General features: G+C 38.5%; 1 protein-coding gene across 8 annotated transcripts in view; it reads left to right on the forward strand.

The window, feature by feature from the left end:
* The window catches only part of LOC105477589 (Cbl proto-oncogene B), a 214659-nt gene that overhangs the window by 91948 nt on the left and 101771 nt on the right, over positions 1–20940 (forward strand). For all 8 annotated transcript variants that reach the window (XM_071092487.1, XM_071092490.1, XM_071092491.1 and 5 more), the window contains one exon: positions 391–537. In XM_071092487.1, the coding sequence (XP_070948588.1) occupies positions 391–537 (147 nt within the window). The remainder of the gene's footprint in view (positions 1–390; positions 538–20940) is intronic.

Genomic DNA, 20940 nt, shown 5'->3' on the forward strand with positions numbered 1-20940 from the left:
TCCTAGATTCTCCTCTGATAGCAAATCTTCCCTTACTCCCCCAGGTGGAAACAGTCACTCTCTCTTTTATGTTTACCATTTATATTTGATTATTATTTTTTAAGTGTCAATCTCTTCCATTAATCTGTGAGCTCAGTGAAATTATGGAATTTATCTTATTTGTGTTTATGTTAAATGAATACATGGATGACTAATAAATTGACAGCTTTGTTAGGAATTAAAATTTTCAATGTTTTCATCAACATTGTTTTTAAGGGCAGCATTCAGTTGAGGTTTTCATGGTCAACCGTTGATACATGCATAACATTTGTCTTAATATATATCCCATAAACATTTGTATGCGTATAGGTATTTATTTCTTATCTTCGTTTTTTTCCCTTGTGCCTACAGACGAAATCTCACAAAACTGTCCCTTATCTTCAGTCACATGCTGGCAGAAATCAAAGCAATCTTTCCCAATGGTCAATTCCAGGGAGATAACTTTCGTATCACAAAAGCAGATGCTGCTGAATTCTGGAGAAAGTTTTTTGGAGACAAGTAAGTAAAAATCATTTTTATAGCTGCGGATCTATCTTGCAAGGGTTACTGTATCCTCCCTCCAGTTGGATATGGTATATATTTTACTTGAGTGTTTTGTGAATGTATTTTATTATTTTTGATAAGCATTTTGATTGATTGGTAATTTTTGTAGCCACCAAAGGTATACCTCAATAATACAGTAGTTTTTTAATGACTAAGTAAATATACAATGTTATTTATTACATGAGCATTCATTGAGTTTGTTCTGAGAAGCAGAAGTATGTAAGAGTCTTTATACATGAGAAGCTGATAACTTCTTATAATTTAATATATGCTTAATACACAAAATAAAAGGTAGAAGGGAATAGATACTTTAAAAAATCGTGTAAGTAAATTGCTCTGACAATTTAGAGGGGAATAGTTGCTTTGGGATCAGTGATCAGGGACTGCTTCCTGGAGGAGGTGGTATGCTAAGCTTGGTTAAGATCTGAAGTCGAGGCCGGGCGCGGTGGCTCAAGCCTGTAATCCCAGCACTTTGGGAGGCCGAGGCGGGCGGATCACGAGGTCAGGAGATCGAGACCATCCTGGCTGACACGGTGAAACCCCGTCTCTACTAAAAAATACAAAAAAAACTAGCCGGGCGAGGTGGCGGGCGCCTGTAGTCCCAGCTACTGGGGAGGCTGAGGCAGGAGAATTGCGTGAACCCGGGAGGCGGAGCCTGCAGTGAGCTGAGATCCGGCCACTGCACTCCAGCCTGGGCGGCAGAGCGAGACTCCGTCTCAAAAAAAAAAAAAAAAAAAAAAAAAGATCTGAAATCGAGGTGAGAGAAGGCCCTGGCACCCTGATCCAGCCTTTCTTTGTTTTACTGCATAGAGATTATATATATGTGAATAAGATATGAGGATAACATTATCACAAAGATGTAGCCTGTTGCAAAGTAGCTAAAGATGTTTTCTGTTAGGTATGCCCTACAGAGACAGATTCTGGTGAGTTTGGTAAATAATGGAATTGAATGTCTAAAGTCAGCATAATTTATATACAAGTTGCGAAACTCTTGTCACCAATTTCTCAGTAAAATGATCAAGAATGAGCATCAGGAGGCAAGTGGTTTCCCCAGTAACTTTTTAAGAATTACCTTTAATGAGAGCACATCCTCAGAATGTCTTAGAATGTAGGCAAAGCCCTGGCTGAGTAGTAAGGAGGAAGTGTGATTGCTTACATAGATTATTGTTTTAATCTTGTATCAAAGGTCTGTATTTGTCCTTTAACTGATGAAATTAGACATAAAAATTGTTAATAAACACTTTTTTTACAGTACTTTGATATGGGAACTACAATATTGGTTTTCCTTTGTTTTTGTTTTTGTTTTGTTTTGTTTTTTTTCTTACAAAGTATTGTGTTTACTATAGTCGTCATCAAGATTGGAATATACCTACATAGAGTAATGTACATTTAATTAAGCACATACTTTTTTTGGCAGCCAAAATATTAAAGCCTATTTCCCACATTATACTAAAATGTATTCAGAGTTACTTTTAGGCACTAAAGGATAAAATACCATTGTTGCCATTATCATGGAAATTCTGTGTTGTAGCAATCTAGTTATTTATAATGTTCCTATATTCATTCAGAAATGAAGAATTTTAGAAAAAAGTTTATCGTTATCTGAATTAGAATAATACAGACAGCTAAGACTATACTAATTAAATATTAATTGTAGAAAGTAGAACAGTCCTGCCAGGTTCGGGATGTAGGAACTGAGAGGGTTTCCTGTAGTTGCAGTTCATGTATTAACATTGTAAGCTTAGTTCAAACAGTCGGTAACCTTCAAAATAAACTTTCTTTTTTAAAGTTTTAAGAAAATATATAGGACAAATTGATTGTGGTATTTCTTTTTGAAAACTGAAACTTCTGGTGAGTTATAAAATTGTTTACTTGTCATAAGGTCAATAAAAAATGGAAAGATTGCTCATGGGTTTTATTAAGAGAGGAGTTTACTTTGCTGGCACTTCAAGCCACAGAAAATTATGCATTTGAGACAACTTTATTTCCCTTTATTTGTAACCACAGACATCAAGGGGCTGAAATTTCTCTTCAACTGCTACATGAGTGAAATCACTACTACATCAAATGAGGGATTCTTGAAATAGTGATTAGTTACTTTCCCTACCTCCCAAGTCTTTTCATCTTTATCCACTGTTTTTACTGAATTGAGAAAGCTGCTTAATTTTTTTTAACACTTTTAATTTGTGGATAACTGCCAAATTTCGTGCTCCTTTTGGAACATATATGCATTACCATAGTCATCCAAATTAGCGATTCCTTTATTAGATAATTGGAGAAAGTATTTTTTTATTCTTCCTAGGTTTTTACCTTGTGGTTCCATAATATTTTATTGAATGAATGGACATATGCATGAATAATGTGCATCCTTTCAAAAGGTTGATTTTTTTTTTCATTATGCTCTAGTATTGTTTATATTTTCCCAAAACTTAGTTCTCCTGTGGGAGCATGCATGCCATTTATCTCACTGTTCATTGAGGCCATGTGAGATTCATGGAGGCCATGTGAGAATGCTTTCATTTAGCCTAACCAGTGCCTTTAAACTTGAAAACAGCATTCTCTCGTAAAACAGAACCATTAATCCATTCATGAGGGCAGCGCCATCTCTTAAAGGTTCTACTTCTTAATTCAGTCACAATGGCAATTAAATTTTAACATGAGTTTTGGAAGGGGCATTCAAACTATAGCACTGTTGTTCTTGAAGACATGGTTGTGCTACCTTCTCTGTTCAGGGCCCAAGCCCAGCAGCCAAGAGGCACTGCCTGCCTTGTGGCCCAAGGGGAACAGTAACACAACATGTATCATGGCAAATTTTTTGGGAAATTCTGTTTATGGTCAATTTTTATGCAAATGAATATAATATTTTAACAACACAGTTATGCTTTTCCTTTCATAGTCTGTTGACCAAGAGATAGAAATCTGTAGGTAAAGAAAAGTGACATTATTGAATAAATGTGTCTGTCTATGTTCAGCAAAATGAGACCAATACTAAACTGAATCTTCACACTCTGGAATAATAGCTTATAATCTAGAAACTTTAAGCATGAAGCTTGGAAAATATATTACTGCCTGTTAAAAAAAGAAGCACATTAATGTGATTAGACTCTGGGTAGCAGTCATTTTTCTCAGCAAGTCAGGTAGCAGCTCATGAGCTACTTATTTAAGTACTTTTTGACATTGAGAAAAGTGATTGATTAAAGTGATGATTTATAAGATTTTAGTGCATGGGTCACCTGAGCAGTGCACACTACCTAATATGTAGTCTTTTATCCCTTACCCCTCTCTCACCCTTCCCCACCACGACCCCAAAGTCCATGATATCATTCTTATGCCTTTGTGTGCTCATAACTTAGCTCCTACTTGTAAGTGAGAACATTTGATATTTGGTTTTCCATTTCTGAGTTACTTCACTTAGAATAATGGTTTCTAGCTCCATCCAAGTTGCTGCAAAAGTCATTATTTCATTCCTTTTTATGGCTGAGTAATAGTCTATGGTGTAAATATACCATATTTTCTTTATCCACCTGTTGGTCTGTGTGAACTTAGGTTGGTTCCATATCATTGCAGTTGCAAATTCTGCTGCTATAAACAAGCATGTGCATGTGTCTTTTTCATAAATGACGTCTTTTCCTTTGACCAGATATCTGGCAGTGGATTGCTGGATTGAATGGCAGTTCTGCTTTTAGTTCTTTAAAGAGTCTCCATACTGTTTTCCATAGTGGTTGTTACTAATTTACACTCCCACCAGCAATGTAAAAGTGTTCCCTTTTCACAACATCCACGTCAACATCCGTTGTTTTTAAAGATGTTTAACAACATCTATTGTTTTTAATTATGGTCATTCTTGCATGAGTAAGGTGGTTTCTCACTGTGGTTTTCATTTGCATTTTCCCGATGATTAGTGATATGTTGAGCATTTTTTCATATGTTTGTTGGCTGTTTGTATATGTCTTTTGAGAAATGTGTGCTCATGTCCTTTGCCCACTTTTTGATGGGATTGTTTTCTTCTTGCTGATTTGCTTGAGGTCCTTGTAGATTCTAGATTCTAGTCCATTGTCAGATGCATAGTTTGCAAGTATGTTCTCCCACTGTGTGAGTTGTCTGTTTACTCTCCTGATTATTTCTTTTGCTGTGCAAAAGCTTTTTAGTTTAATTAGATCTCATTTATTTATTTGTATTTTTATGCATTTGCCATGAATTCTCTGCCTAAGCTAATGTCCAGAAGAGTTTCTTTGATGTTATTTTGTAGGATTTTCATGGTTTCAGGTCTTAGATGTAAGTCTTTGATCCATCTTGAGTTGATTTTTTAATAAGGTGAGAGATGGGGATCCAGTTTCATTCTTCTACATGTGGCTTGCCAGTTTTCCCAGCACAATTTATTGAATAGGGTATCCTTTTCCAGATTTATGTTTTTGTATGCTTTGTCGAAGATCAGTTAGCTGTAAGTATTTGGCTTTACTTCTGGGTTCTCTATTCTGTTCTATTGGTCTATGTGCCTCTCATTATACCAGTACCATGCTGCTTTGGTAACTATAGCCTTGTGTTGTAATTTGAGATCAGATAGTGTGATGCTGCCAGATTTGTTCTTTGCTTAGTATTGCTTTGGTGATATGGTCTCTTTTTGGTTCCATACAAACCTTAAGATTGTTTTTTCTAGTTCTGTGAAGAATGTTGATGGTATTTTGATGGGAATTATAGTGAGTCTGTACATTGCTTTGAGCAGTGTGGTCATTTTATTCTTCCCATCCATGAGCAGGGGATGTGTTTACATTGGTTGTATCATCTGTAATTTCTGTGTTTCAGTGTTTTGTAGTTTTCCTTTGAGAGATCTTTCACCTCCTTCTTTAAATATATTCCTAAGTATTTTATTTTATTTTTTCAGCTATTGTAAACAGGATTGAGTTCTTGGTTTCTCAGCTTGGTTATGTTGGTGTATAGAGTGCTACTGATTTGTGTACATTGATTTTGTGTCCTGAGACTTTACTGAATTCATTTATAAGATCTGGGAGCTTTTTGGATGAATCTTTAGGTTTTTCTAGGTATATGATCACATAATCAGTGAACAATGACAGTTTGACTTCTTCTTTTGCAATTTGTGTGCTGCTTCTTTCTTTTTTTTAAAATCAGATTGCTCTGGCTATGACTTCCAGTACTGTGTTGAGTAGAAGTGGTGAAGGTGGGGATCTTTGTCTGGTTCCAATTCTCAGGGGGAATGCTCTCAACTTTTTGCCTTTCAGTGTGATGTTAGCTATAGGTTTGCCATATATGGCTTTTATTACTTTTGGGTAAATCTCTTCTATACGTATTTTGTTGAGGGATTACAAAGGGGTGCTGTATATTATCAAATGCTTTTTCTGGGTCTATTGAGATGATTATATATACTTTTAAAAATTCCATTTATGTGATGTGTCACATTTATTAACTTGCGTATGTTAAACTGTCCTTATATCTCTGAAACCCACTTGATTGTGATGTATTACTTTTTTGTTGTGCTGTTGGATTAGTTAGCTAGTGTTTTGTTGAGGATTTTTGCATCTATTTTCATCAGAGATACTGCTCTGTAGTTTGTTGCTGTTGTTATGTCTTTTCCTGGTTTTGATATTAGCATGATAGTGGCTTCATAGAATGATTTAGGGAGGATTCCCTCTTTCTCTGTCTTTTGGAATAGTTTCAGTAGGATTAGTACCAATTCGTCGTTGAATGTCTGGTAGAATTCAGCTGTGAATCTGTCTTGTCCTGGACTTTCTTTGTTTGCATTTTTAAAATTACTGATTCAGTCTCACTGCTTGTTATTGTTAGTGGGTGGCAGTAAACCTTACCCAGCTCTCCTGCAGTTGGCAAGGCTGATCTCACTCCCACAGTGCTCTGCTAACAATGTTTGGTTTAGATCCAGGCAGCCTGTACACAGAACTCAGACCTGCCCCAGGTCATAAGCTTCTCCACATAGAAAGCTGCCGTGGCTTTCAAAAACCCATGCACCTCTTTGTCTGCCTACAAGGCCAGGCACCCAGCTCCTACTCTCCTGTCTGTAGCACACTTCCCGCTTGCTGCAACTCCTCCCGTCCCATTCTGTTCAAGGGAATTTGTTCCACTCGAGATTATATTACAAAATTCAGTTGGGAGGTTCTTTTATCCTGTGTCCTTTCCCTGAGGTCATTGGCTGACTTCCAGAGGGTCCCTGTGAGATATAGTCAGGAATAGCTTCCCTGGGTTCATGCTGGAGACTGGGAATACCTACATAGCTCTTCCTGCTGCTGCTCTTGCTTTTTTATTTCCCTAAGTCTGTTCCAGCTGTTGGAGGGGTAAAGGGCTTCTCCAATGGCCTGGATTTTCAGATTCCCCAGTGGGGATGTGTACTCGGAGGCAGGCTCTCTCCCTCTCGCACTCTGAGGACTTAGAGTTTTTCACCTGTCTCATGTAGTAGGCTGTAGCCTACCAATTCTTTCACAGGGTCTGTAGATTCTGTTTTCTTTATTTCCTGCGTTGGTTCTTTGAAAATAAATTCACAGTGTGAATCTCTGCACATTATTCTGTCCTTCCAAGTGGAAGAGGAATGCTAACACTGCCTCCAGTCTGCCATCTTGAAAAAAAAAAAACCAACATTGAGAAGATATAGACATAAATTTCCAAACAAATTATAATTCAATTAGAAACATAGATACTAACTTTTGAATCTTCTTATGTATCCTGTCCTCTTCATACTTAAAATTCTCTTCTTCAAATTTAAATTCATACTCTGCATTACCCCAACAACCTTCTGATTGGTCTCCCTATCTCCAATAACAACCTACCCAATTGTTCTTAGGGGACCAGTGAGCTCTCTAAAAAGCAGAGCTAATCATTCCAGTCTTTTGCTTGAAGTGTTTCCATGAATATTAATTCTAGGTTAAAGTCTAAAATTACATTAACATCACAAGCTTTATAAACTTTTTTTTCTGGCTTCTTTTTTTCTGCTTATGATTTTTGTATACTTAACTCATCTGCAAAGAAACAAACGACTCAATACTATTCGTATTTCCTGATGTATGTCTCATTTTTTACTCCTCATTGTCTTTGGTTTCTTATGTTGCATTCACTGCTTGGATAGGCAGTCACCCATGCCCTAACCAGTGTTGCCACTTTGGAAGCTTTACTTTAGTACCCTAATGGATATCCCTACTCTGTGCTGCCAGGTACCTGAGCTCACATCTGTCATAACAGATTACAGTGAACTGCTCACATGCCCCCATTTCTCAATTGAGAGGTTTCCAATAGACTAGAAAGTTTCTTTGGAGGCAGAGACGGCATCTTACTTATTTTTGTGTTTTTGAGCCTGACACATTTCCTGGAATGTTTAGGCAATAATATTTTTGTTTTGTTTTGCTTTGTTTTGTTTTGTTTTTGAGGCGGAGTCTCACTCTTCTTGCCCAGGCTGGAGTGCAATAGCGCCATCTTGGCTCACAGGAACCTCCACCTCCCAGGTTCAAGCAATTCTCCCGCCTCAGCCTCCCGAGTAGCTGGGATTACAGGCATGCGCCACCACGCCCAGCAATTTTTTTTTTTTTTGTATTTTTAGTAGAGGCGGGGTTTCTTCATGTTGGCCAGATTGGTCTCGAACTCACAACCTCAGGTGATCCGCCTGCCTCGGTCTCCCAAAGTTCTGGGATTACAGGCATGAGCCACCGTGCCCAGCAGCAATAATAATTGTTAACAGACTACGTGAATAACTGCATGGATGGACAATGTCTATCCTCTACTTTCAATCTGCAGTGCCTTCATTATATACAAATTGATCTCTTTTTAAATAATCAGTTCCTACATTTCTATTCCTTAGATGCCTCTCTTCCCTCTTCTTTTTCTTCTGTCCTAGAATTTTGACACCTTTCTTTAAGTTCAGTTCAGAAGTCCACTTTTCTGAGTTTTTCTCGTTCATTTACACCCTTCCATGTGATCTATGTTAATTACTGTATACTTTGGTTGCTGTTGTATTTTAGACACATTTATATTTTAAAATATGTTTACTATGTAGGTCTTTCTTGCTTGATTGCAAGAGTCTTCAATGACTTTCTATGCAAAAGTTGGTGAAAACAGACACGTTTATTAGGTTGTTCCATGTCAGATTTTGTATTCAGTGCTTTCACATATGCTAGCCTCATTTTCAATGTAATCTTTAAGCTACTCTCTAAATGGTTGTTGAATGAGTCTTTTATGTACTGTATACATTATAGACATTCAGTAGTTGTTAGTTGAATGTATGAATATAAGATGCAACTTTTCTGCCATTTAAGCTCTCTCTTCCTTTACTTACGTCTGTTCTTCAGTTAAATTGGCTTATTTGGCTCTTTCCTGACACATCAGCAATGATAGGTTTCTATGTCTTTGCTCATATTGCTCCTTCTACTTGAAGATTTTTATAATCCCTGGCATAAAAAATTCTTACTAATCCCTCAAAGATAATCTTGCTCATGATTTTTCCCATTAGTGTTATTACTAGATCTCTTCTTAAACTTCTCTAATCTCTGACTTATCTTCTGCATTTACTATTTTTATGGTTTTATTAAAATTATTTGTCTAGTTGTCATACTTCCCCCTAGACTATATGCTCCATGAAATCAAGCTTATTTATTCATCTTTGTATTTCTAAAGTAGCTCAGCACAATGTTTGATATATAGGCTTTCAGGAACCATTGCACGTTTAATTCAGATGAGTTGAGAAGTAGAGGAATGTGCATGAGCATGTGTTTGTGTGAGGTGGAGCCTACTTGCTTGATTGACTGGGAGACAGCATACTTAGGGTTAGGCATGCACACTCTAGAGCCAGATCATCTGTCCCTGGACAGGTTCTGACTGCAACATTTACTCACTATGTGCCTTTGGGGAATCTAGTTGGTTTTTCTATGCATCTTTTTCCTCCTTTATAAAATGTGAATGATACTAATAATAGCTACCGTCTGTGTTTGTTATGAAGACTTAAAGTAGCTAAACCTTACCTCTAAGGCACATAAAACTGTGTCTGGCATATAATAAACATTCTATTTTGTGGAATAATTAACCAATTTAAACCTTTAATAGTGCTCCAGATACTACCAGTATATTAATTAATTAATTCTCTAAATAATATAATTTACATTTGACTTTGTATGATGGCAGTTTCATACTCCCTAGCAATCTAAAAGCAAAAAAAAAGAAAAATTAAAAAAATTATTTTATATGTATCCCAAGATAAAAGTAGAATTGAAGATAAGAAACTGTCTTGGTTATCATGGGGGGGAAAATGATCTATTTATAGCTCAATTTATTGCCTCTACGATTGATTTCCTGCAAAAGCGATAAGGACCTTCTTTGGTTTCCTGTATGTTCCTTTCACTTTTACTAAGAAACAAAGGAAAATACTTTCTTTACCTTTCCAGCTAGTGAGATATATGTTCTTCTAGCATATTAACTAGATCAGTTTTCCCTCTAGGTAAAGAAAACACAACTTAATTATATTAAATTAAAAGAGGGGGTATACAGGAGAAATTAAGAGTTTTTACAATGAAAACTTCTAGCAGAAAGAGAAAGAAAAAAGAACTAAAGTAGGATTCAAAGAATCACTAGTTAATATTTCTACTAGTTAGCCACCTCCCTTTGTTGCCTGTTAAAAAAAAAAATTCAGGTATCTTTATGTCAATAAGGAAAATAAAAACTTACATATTTATTGGAGGCCTATTTTGTTCAACTCATTGTAACAAGATACAAAACAACTAAGATGCCAATTATAATTTTCTACCTATAAGCAATATTCAATTTGGGGAAGACAGGATATAAAAAGAAGATAAATACTTAAAATCAGCTCTGTACAATTAGAAAATCACATAAAGAATGTCACAAATAATAAATTAATTTACTAGTACACGCATACCTCAGAGATATTGTGGGTTTAGTTTGAGACCACTGCAATAAAGTGTACATCACAATGAAGTGCATATTGCAATAAAGCAAGTCATATAGATTATTTTTGGCCTCCTAGTGAATATAGAAGTTGTATTTATACTATACTGTAGTCTGTTAGGTGTGCAATAGCATTATGTCTAAAAAAAATGTATGTACCTTAACTAAAAAATATTGCTAAAAAATGCTAACAAGCAGCTGAGCCTTCAGTGAGGTGTAATCTTTTACCTGCTGGAGAGTTGTGCCTCGATGTTCATGGCTATTGACTGATCAGGGTGGTGGCTGCTGAAAGTTAAGGTGACTGTGGCAGTTTCTTACAATTAGGCAGCAGTGAAGTTTACTACATCAATTGATTCTTCCTTTCATGAAATATTTATCTATAACATGCAATGCTGTTTGATAATATTTTAGTCACAATAGAGTTTCGTTCAAAATTGGAGTCAATCCTCTCAAACCCTGCCACTGCTTTATCAACCAAGTATATGCAATTTTCTAAATCCTTTATTGTAATATCAGCAATGTTCACAGCATCTTCACCTGGAGTAAATTACATTTAACAAAGCACTTGTTTTGCTTCTTTATAAGAAGCAACTTTTTGTCTGTTGAAATTTTATGATTTCAATCAATTTAGCCACATATTTAGGCTCTACTTCTAATTCTAGTTCTCTAGCAAATTCTACATCTACAGTTACTTCTTACACTGAAGTCTTGAAATCCTCAAAGTCATCCATGAGATTTGGAATTCACTGTTTCCAAACTCCTGTTAATGTTGATATTTTGACCTCCCTTGAATCATAAGTGTTCTTAATGACATTAAAAAGGTAAATTCTTTCCATGAGGTTTTCAATTTTCTTTGTCCAGATCTATCACAATATATGACAGCTATAGCCGTAGGAAATGTATTTCTTAAATAGTAAGACTTGAAAGTCAAAATGGCTCCTTTATTCATGGGCTGCAGAATGAGTACTGTGTTAGAAGACATGAAAACAACATTAACCTCCTTGTACATCTCCATCAAATCTTTTGGATGATTAGGGGCATTGCCAATGAACAGTGCTATTTTGAAAGGAATTGTTTCCTCTACACAGCATATCTCAACAGTAGGCTTAAAATATTCAGTAATCCAGGTTTTTGTTCCATTTGTAGAGCACAGAAAGAGTAGGTTTACCATAATTCTTAAAGGACCTAGGATTTTTAGATTAGTGAATGAAACTGTCCTTTGAAGCTTTTTTTTATTTTTATTTTTATTTTTTTATTTTAAATAAAAGAAATTTATTTCTCATAGTTCTGAAGGCTAGGAAGTCCAAGATCAAGGTGCTGACAAAGTGTCTGGTAAGGACCCACTTCCTAATTTATGGATGACCAAACATCTTTTTGCAATATCCGCACATGGTAGAAAGGGTGAGCAACTATCAGAGGCTTTTGTTTTTTTCTTTTTCAACCTTTATTTTGGAGGTTATTTAGGGGGTACATAGGCAAGTTATTGCATTTTGCGTGATGCTGAGGTTTGGGGTGTGATTGAACCCATCACGTAGCTTTGAAGCTAGGTATTGACTTCTCTCTAGCTCTAGCATTTTCTAGACAGCATTTTCTTTCTTCTTAAAGCTGTTTCATCTACATTAATTATCTGTTGTTTTGTATACCACATTCATCAATGGTCTTAGCTAGATCTTCTGTATAACTTGTTGTAGCTTCTCACCTTGCACTTTTATGTTAGAGAGAGCTTCTTTTCTTAAACTCAATAAACTAGTTTCTGCTAGTTTCAGACTTTACTTCTGAAGCTTCCTTAATTCTCTTACCCTTCATATAATTGAAGAGAGTTGGGGCCTTGTTTTGGATTAGGCTTTGGCCTAACAGAATGTTGTGGCTAGTTTGATCTAACCAAACCACCAAAACTGTCTCCATATCAGCAGTAAGGTTATTTTGCTTTCTTATCATTCATGTGTTCACTGAAGTAGCATTTTTAATTTCCTTCATGAACTTCTTTCCTTTCACAACTTGGCTGTTTGGTCCAAGAGGCCTCACTTTTGTCCTATGTCAGCTTTAGACATGCCTTTCTCACTAAAATTAATCATGTCCATAATTAGATGTAAACTGAGAGACTTGTGACTATTCCTTTCACTTGAGCACTTGAGGCTATTTTAGGGTTATTATTCGGCCTAATTTCAGTGTTGTTGTGTCTTAGGGAATAGAGAGTCCCCAGGAGAGGGAGAGAGAAAAGAGAACAGTGTTGGTGGAGCAGTGAGAATATACACCATTAAGTTTGTTGTCTTACATGGGCATGGTTCATAGTGCCCAAAAACTATTGGTTTCACACAAAAAATATTGTTTTGAAACTGAAAAACCGGGAATGATGGCAACAATAGGTATGAATTGGGATATGGCAGCAATTGGCTAGACCTGGGTGCCAGCTGTTTTTTTTTTTACATCATCTCTCTTCCAATTCATCACAGTCCTTTCCTGGGCCTCTTTACTCATTTATATTATCTACCTGGTCCCCAGATAGTTGACTTTTTAATATCTGAAAGCTATTTGGAACCACTGGACTAATAGTGTGTGCCCCTGGATTTATAGAGGTCCTGGTCTTAATCCTCTAAACATCTGTTCTCTTCTCTGCTGAATGTGTCTACTTGGGTCAATAAAGGGAGAGATGGTCTCCTTCTAGAGCAAGGATCTTAAAGCCTCGTAAAATAGAGGTAGTATTTCTCCCTGGGTCAAAGGACAGGCATTATCCATTATAAAATGTTTGGGTTCCTCAAGTTCTAGATTCTACTCCAGAATCAAACCCACAGTTTATGCAGATGTCACCTGGCCGTCTTTGCATTCTTTTAGGAGAATTTGTGTTTAGGGAACAAGTGCAAGGAAATGCTGGTACTCTAGCCACTGCACTTGCTGGGAGTTACAAAGTCCTTTGACTCTGACCCAGTCCTTTGACAGAAACCCAGTGTCTTCTGCCACTATACATGAAACTGGTAGGCCAACTTGTTAGCTTGCAAGAAGAGTAGAATCTCAGATTCTTTGATTTTTTAGAATCATGTTCTGCTGGTAGAGAAAGTGTGACTTAATAGCAAAGTAAATAAAACTTACTTATGTTAGTCTTTTCTCATGCTGCTGATAAAGACATACCTGAGACTGAGTAATTTATAAAGAAAAAGAAGTTTAATGCACTCACAGTTTCACGTGACTGGGGAAGCCTCACAATCGTGGTGGAAGGCGAAAGGCACTTCTTACGTGGCAGCAGATGAGAGAAAATGAGAGCCAATGTGAGATTTATTCACTACCACAAAAATAGTTTGTGGGAAACCACTCCCATGATTCAAATACCTCCCACTAGGTCCTTCCCACAACATGTGGGAATTATGGGAACTACAATTCAAGATGAAATTTGGGTGGGGACACAGCCAAACAATATCATTCTGCTGCTGGCTCCTCCCATATCTCACGTCCTCACATTCCAAAACACAATCATGCCTTTGCAACAGTCCTCCAAAGTCTTAACTCATTCCAGCATTAACTCAAAAGTCCACATTCCAAAGTCTCATATGAGACAACAGGAGTCCCTTGCACTTATGAGTAAAATTTAAAGCAAGCAAGTTTTTGATTTTATGAGTAAAATCAAAAGCAAGTTAGTTACTTCCTAGGTACAGTAGGGATACCAGCATTGGGAAATACAGCCATTCTGAATGGGAGAAATTATCCAAAACAAAGGTTCTACAAGCCCCACACAAGTCCGAAATCCAGAGAGCTGGTCAAATCTTAAAGTTCCAAAATGATTTCCTTTGACTTCATGTCTCACATCCAGGGCACACTGATGCAAGAGGTGGGTTCTTGTGGTCTTGGGCAGCTCCACCCCTGTGGCTTCACAGGGATACAGTCTCCCTCCTGGTTGATTTCATGGGCTGATGTTGAGTGTCTGTGGCTTTTCCAGGGACATGGTGCAAGCTGTCGGTAGATCTACTATTCTGGGGTCTGAAGGACAGTGGCCCTCTTCTTACAGCTCCACTAGTCAGTGCCCCAGTGGGGACTCTGTGTGGGGTCTTCGGCCCCACATTTCTCTGCCACACTGCCCTAGCAGAAGTAGGTCTCTGCTCTTACAACAGATGTCTACCTCTACAAGGGCCGTGCCCCTGCAACAAACTTCTATCTGGATATCCAAGCATTTCCATACGTCTTCTGAAATCTAGGCAGAGATTCCTAAACCTCAACTTCTTGACTTCTGTGCACCTGCAGACTCAAACACCATGTGAAAGCTGCCAGGACTTGAGGCTTGCACCCTCTGAAATAAAAGCTTGAGTTCAACGTTGGCCCCTTATAGCCGTGGCTGGGATGCAGGGCACTAAGTTCTGAGACTGCACAAAGCAGCAGAGCCTTGGGTCCAGCCGATGAAACCTAGACCTAGCCTTGGGTCCAGCCGATGAAACCTTTCTTCCTAGGCCTCCAGGCCTATGATGAGAGAGGCTGCCATGAAGACCTCTGACATGTCCTGGAGACATTTTCCTCATTGTCTTGGTGATTAACATTTGGCTCCTCCTGACTTACGCAAATTTCTGCAGCTAGCTTGAGGTTCTCCTCAGAGAATGTGTTTTTCTTTTTTATCACATTGTCAGCCTGCAAACTTTCTGAATTTTTATGCTCCACTTCTTCTTTAAACATAAGTTCCAATTCCATATCATATATTTGTGAATGAATAAAACTTAATGCTTTTAACAGTACCCAAGTCACCTCCTGAATGCTTTGCTGCTCAGAAGTTTCTTCTGCCAGATGCCCTAAATTATCTCTCTCAAGTTAAAAGTTACACAATTTCTAGGGTGGGGCAAAATGCTGCCAGTCTCTTTGCTAAAACATAGCAAGAGTCACCTTTACTCCAGTTCCCAAGAAGTTCCCCATCTCCATCTCAGTCCATCTCAACCTGCACTTCATTGTCCATATCACTGTCAGCATTCTCGTCAAACCATTCAACAAGTGTCTAGGAAGTTCCAAACTTTCTCACATCTTCCTCTCTTCTTCTGAGCCCTCCAAACTGTTCCAACCTCTCCGTTATCCAGTTCCAAAGTTGGATCCACAGTTTTGGGTATCTTTACAGCAGCACCCCACTCTACTGGCACCAATTTACTGTATTAGTACATTTTCACGTTGCTGAAAAAGACATACTGAAAACTGGGTAGTTTATAAAGAAAAAGAGGTTTAATGGGCTCACAGTTCCATGTGGCTGGGGAGACCTCACAATCATGGCAGAAGACAAAAGGCACATCTTACATGGCAGCAGAGAAGAGAAAATATGAGAGCCAAGCATAAAGAGAAACCCCTATAAAACCCTCAGATCTCATGTGACTTATTTACTACCACGAGAATAGTATGTGGGAAACTGCCCATTAATCAATTATCTGCCACCCGGTCCCTCCCACAACATGTGGGAATTATGGGAGCTATAATTCAAGATGAGATTTGGATGGGGAGACAGCCAAACCACATCATTATTAAAGTCAGTGTGTAGGGGGTAGGTGCAGTGGCTCATGCCTGTAATCCCAGTATTTTGGGAGGCCAAGGCAGGTGGATCACTTGAGTCCAAAAGTTTGAGACCAGCCTGGCAACGTGGCACAACTCTGTCTCTACAAAAAATACAAAAATTAGCTAGGTATGGTGGCGCACGCTTTCATCCCAGCTGCTTAGGAGGCCGAGGCACGAGAATCACTTGAGCCTGGGAGGTCGAGGTTGCAGTGAGTCAAGACCACGCTACTGCACTCCAGCCTGGGTGACAGAATGAGACCCTGCCACAAAACAAAATGAAATGAGAAACAAAAACAACAACAGTAAAGTCAATATGTGGGTATTTGCATTTCAGTAATAGGCTGCTCATGATTGATCTTTCTGTTCTTCCTTATTTTAAATGTTGGTTATTAATAGGAAATGCTATAGTTGTTTTTCTTGCGTAGATTTGTTTTTGTTAGTCTTTAATAACAAAGGAGTTATTTAAAATTTCAGTAGTTTTATTAAAATGACTTTTTGATGGATTTAATTATGCACAGCAATATATGCACAGTTTTTTCTTTCAGAGTTTTAGAAATGTTATCAGAAGCTCTTTATTTTTTGCCTCAGTTTATCTTATACATCTAGGAGACTTCACCCATTGGTTGTTAATTTAATTGGCTCATGTTGAGAGACTTACAAGGAACTTGATTTTATTATTGACTTTTTTTTGTTTGTAATTCTGAGCTCTTATTGCTAAAGGAAAGATCATTCTAAAGCCTTACTTAAACCTCTCTTTGGCAGCACTTTCTGGAGTATGTAATTTTTAAATTTTATTTAATCTGACTTCAGCATATCAAAGGTATGTTGCATAACCTGTGAGCTGCTGTATCTCATAAATTTATCCTGTATTAGTGAACTTTCAGAGAATATATGCTGAAGAACAGTTAAAGAAAAGAACAAGTATTAATTGTTTTAAAACCGGAATATTTCTATTTTTTACAGTCAGTGACTTCTAAGTGGAAAAGTTTTAAATGGAATTTTTACACATTATTATGGATCATACTTTCAGCTCCTCTTCCTGTTCCTTTCCACTAATGAACTTTATTTTCAAAGCCGGAAAAGAAATAGAATTATGTAAAAATAATTTTATGACTATAGCAAATTTATTGTTTATTATGTTCAAAGGTTAGCATGTGAGACCAGAAGCTAGAAAGCGTCAAATCTATCATGTGAACGAAAGAATTGAGAAGATTAGAAATAATACTAAAGACGCTATTTCCTGTGTTCCTGCAATCTTATAAAAATATGATTCTAGATTTAGGCTTCAGAATGTGAATATGTGAAAAATACTTGTCCACTATACAGAGAAGTAATGATGGCCGCAGCTGCCCGTCTGAAGCGGCTGCTGTGAAGATGCTGCAATAGGGGAGGCATGGCCAGGACTGTGTGCTCCATGGAGTGGGCGGGATGTGGGAACAGGCAGGAGCCCCACCCTCTTCCGCGTTAATGAGGTTGGAGCCCCGTGCTTCCAGGAGCAGCTGCAGCTGTGGACCTGGGCATCCCTACACTCTTTGGGGACCGGGAAGTCCCCCTACCCCAGCAGGCTTGGAAGTGCCTGCTCCTGTTGTCTGGCCTCACCCTGCTCCCAGTGCCTGCTCTGGGATGGAGCAAAGCTGTGGCCAAGCATGGGCACTGTTGTGACCTGGCTGGGTGTGCACACACTCAGGATGGCGCTGACATGCCAGCTCCCTGCCAACTCACCCCTTTCCAAACTTTGGGACCAAGGAGCACTGGAGGGAGGCCAAGGGGGTAGAGTTGAGGGCAGCTCCATGTGGGCCTGCAGGCAACCCTCCACAGAAACACCCAGGGCACCTGTAGATGACATGATTGGTGGCAGCAGGAGGCAGACAGGCTCATGGGTGGAAAGGCGCAGGTCCCCACTGAAGCCCCACCTTCAAGACAGGGACAGCCTACAGCCTCAGGGCTGGGCTGTCAGTTCCTGGTGGAGTTCACAGTGGGAATGAAAACTTGCGGTGCTTTTTCTGGGCCTTCCTGTGGACCAGTCAGCACACACATCCTCCCTTCTGAGCCCATAAAAACCTCCAGACCCAGCCGGACTCACACAGACATCAGACTACCAGCTGCAGGAAGAAGCTACCCAATTTGAGTCTCTTTGACTCCTTGGGATGATCTGCCTGCAGAAAGGGAACTGCCCACTCTGGGTCTCCTGAGTGCTGTTCTGCTGCTCAGTAAAGCTCCTTTCTGCCTTCCCACCCTCCAGTTGTTTGTATACCTCATTCTTCCTGGACACGGGACAAGAACTCAGGGACTGCCAAATGGCAGGACTGAAAAAACAGTAACACAAACAGGGCTGAAATGTACCCACCCTCTACTCCCTCCGTTCCCCACATTGTGGGCATTGAGAAGGAGAGAAGAGCTGTGGCTCTTTGGGGAACCCACACCTACAGGCTCCCTGAGCTAGGGCTGTGACACCCCATTTGGGGCTCTGTAGTTTCTGGAGTCTCCAAGCTTTTGGGTGCCACTGTGTTCCCCTCCTCCAGACACAGGTACGCACAGCGGAAGCCACTTGCTGTACGTCAGATCCTGCCACTGGCTTGCCCAGAGCCAGTGCCTGTGCTGGTGCCCAGAGCTGCCCGCCCTGCTACAGCAGCCAATGTGCGTGGCTGTGCGCAGTGGCCGACTCCACGCTCACTTGCTCATGCACCACTTGTTGCTCCACATCTGACTCGCCCTTGGCAGGTGTGGGATCTGTGCTGGTAGTGCACGGTGAGTGTGGCCTGCCAGGTCGAGTTGGTGGAATGAGCCCAGCAGGCCTGAGGAAAACTCGAGAAATGGTGCCACCGATCACAGAGGTTTCTGGCTGGAAAAGTGACACACAAACAATAAGTGACAGTAGTCCTTATCTACACTATAGACGAAGTGTTATGAGCTTTTTGACAAATAAAAATTATCCAGCATAAATACCCAGCCTCTATGTCTTTATCAGTGTCAGGAATTTTCATGTATGAGGAAGAGTGGTTCAATCTAATTATGAATATCCTTGGTAACTATGGTTACCATCCTATCAAAGATGACTTGCTATATGGTGACTGTGTGACCAGAGTGTTTTGATACGCTGTTTCTGTAGATTGCTGGAAAACAATTGCTTTTCCCTTGTTGATAGAACAGCAAGAGTAATAATGGCCTGATAAGAATCTATCTTCATATTCTTAAAAAGTGGAGTCATGAAAAAAGAAGGTTGGATTTAAGGAATAACTATATACAAAATGTCAACGGACTTAGGAATCACAGTGCTAATATTTTGTGTCCATAATGTAATCAAAACATGTCAAATATGTTACAAATATCCTATTATCTTCTGAACAAAGCTTGCCCTCGATTTAAAGATACTGACATTGAACATATCTTAGTTGATCAAGGTGAATTTTCTGACAAAATTTACATAAAATTAGAAATAGAGTTGGGCTAATGTATATAGAACATATTTTCTTTTTGTTTAAAATGAGGATGATAGTATATATTCCTGAGCTACAAGATCCTGAGCTACGGATCTTAAACACCTGCCACCACTAATACCACAGCAACAGAACAAACCAACAATAAACAATTAAGGTAGTTACTTTTTGTTTTTAATCTTGGATTTTTAGTGTAATATTTTTTAAAAATTAAATATATAATTGAAGTTTAATGTACATGGGGAAAAGTACACAAATCATACATGTAGAGTGAGAAATTTTTTGAAGTAAACATACCCATGTATATGCTACGCAGATAAAATAGTAATACCTTACTACCTCCATCTTGGAGGACGCCCTCTCTCAGCCCGTCAGAAAGTCTCACATAGTCACCACCTAGTAGTTCTGATACATAGCACCATAAAATTATACATAGTTGAAAACATACTAATTATACTGTTTTGGAAAAAAACTGGCTTCTTCCTCTTTTTATGTTTATGGAATTCAACTCTCTACTTGCATGCAGCAGTACTTTATTCATTCTCCTTGCTTCATTGTATAGCTGTACCACAATTAACCTATTCATTTGATTATTTATTTATAAATTACCCAGCCTCAGGTATTTCTTTATAGCACTGCTAAAACAACCTAACACAGAAACTGGATATATAACATCAAGTATAATTTATAAATAAAAGAGGTTTATTGGGCTCACCATTATGCAGGCTGTACAGGCATGGTGCTAGCATCTGCTTGGCTTCCAGGCAGGCCTCAGAGGGCTTTTGCTCATGGCAGAAGGTGAAGCAGAGCCTGCATGTCACATGTGGTGAGAGCAGGAGGAAGAGAGCGCAAGGGAGGTGTCATGCACTTTTAAACAGCCAGATCTTGTAAGAACTCACTGTCGTGAGGACAGCACCAAGGCGATGGTGCTATACCATTCATGAGAAACATGCCCCCATGATCCAATCACCTCCCACTGGGCTCTACCTCCAAAATTGAGGATTACAGTTCAACATGAGGTTTGGGGGGAACAAATATCCAAACTATATCATCCAGTGTTTATATATGGGTACATGTTTCTAAAATTTTAGTTTTGTTCCATCTGTTTGTCTATGCTTGTACCAATGCCACATTGTCTTAATTAATGTAAAGAGTATATACTTGTTAATGTTCTTAGTGAAGATTACCTTTTTTGTTCTTGACTCTTGCATTTCCCATGTACTTCAGAACCAGTTTATTAGTATCTACTACAAAAAAATACCTCCTGGGATTGTTTATTTCAGTTATATTAAATTTTTAGGCCAATTTGGGAAGAACTCTTTGTAATATGAATCTACCATTAAAGTGTTATATACCTTTATTTATGTTTTTTATATCTCTGTGTATGTGTGTATATTGATATTTTTGCTTTGCTCATCTATTGTTAGCTTTATTTCTATTTATTTGGGACTTTTAGATAGCATTATAAAAATCAAATGTTTAAAGTTTCATTTTCTAGTTATAT

Source organism: Macaca nemestrina, chromosome 2 (genome assembly GCF_043159975.1).
Source record: "Macaca nemestrina isolate mMacNem1 chromosome 2, mMacNem.hap1, whole genome shotgun sequence".
In the NCBI taxonomy this organism is placed as follows: domain Eukaryota; kingdom Metazoa; phylum Chordata; class Mammalia; order Primates; family Cercopithecidae; genus Macaca; species Macaca nemestrina.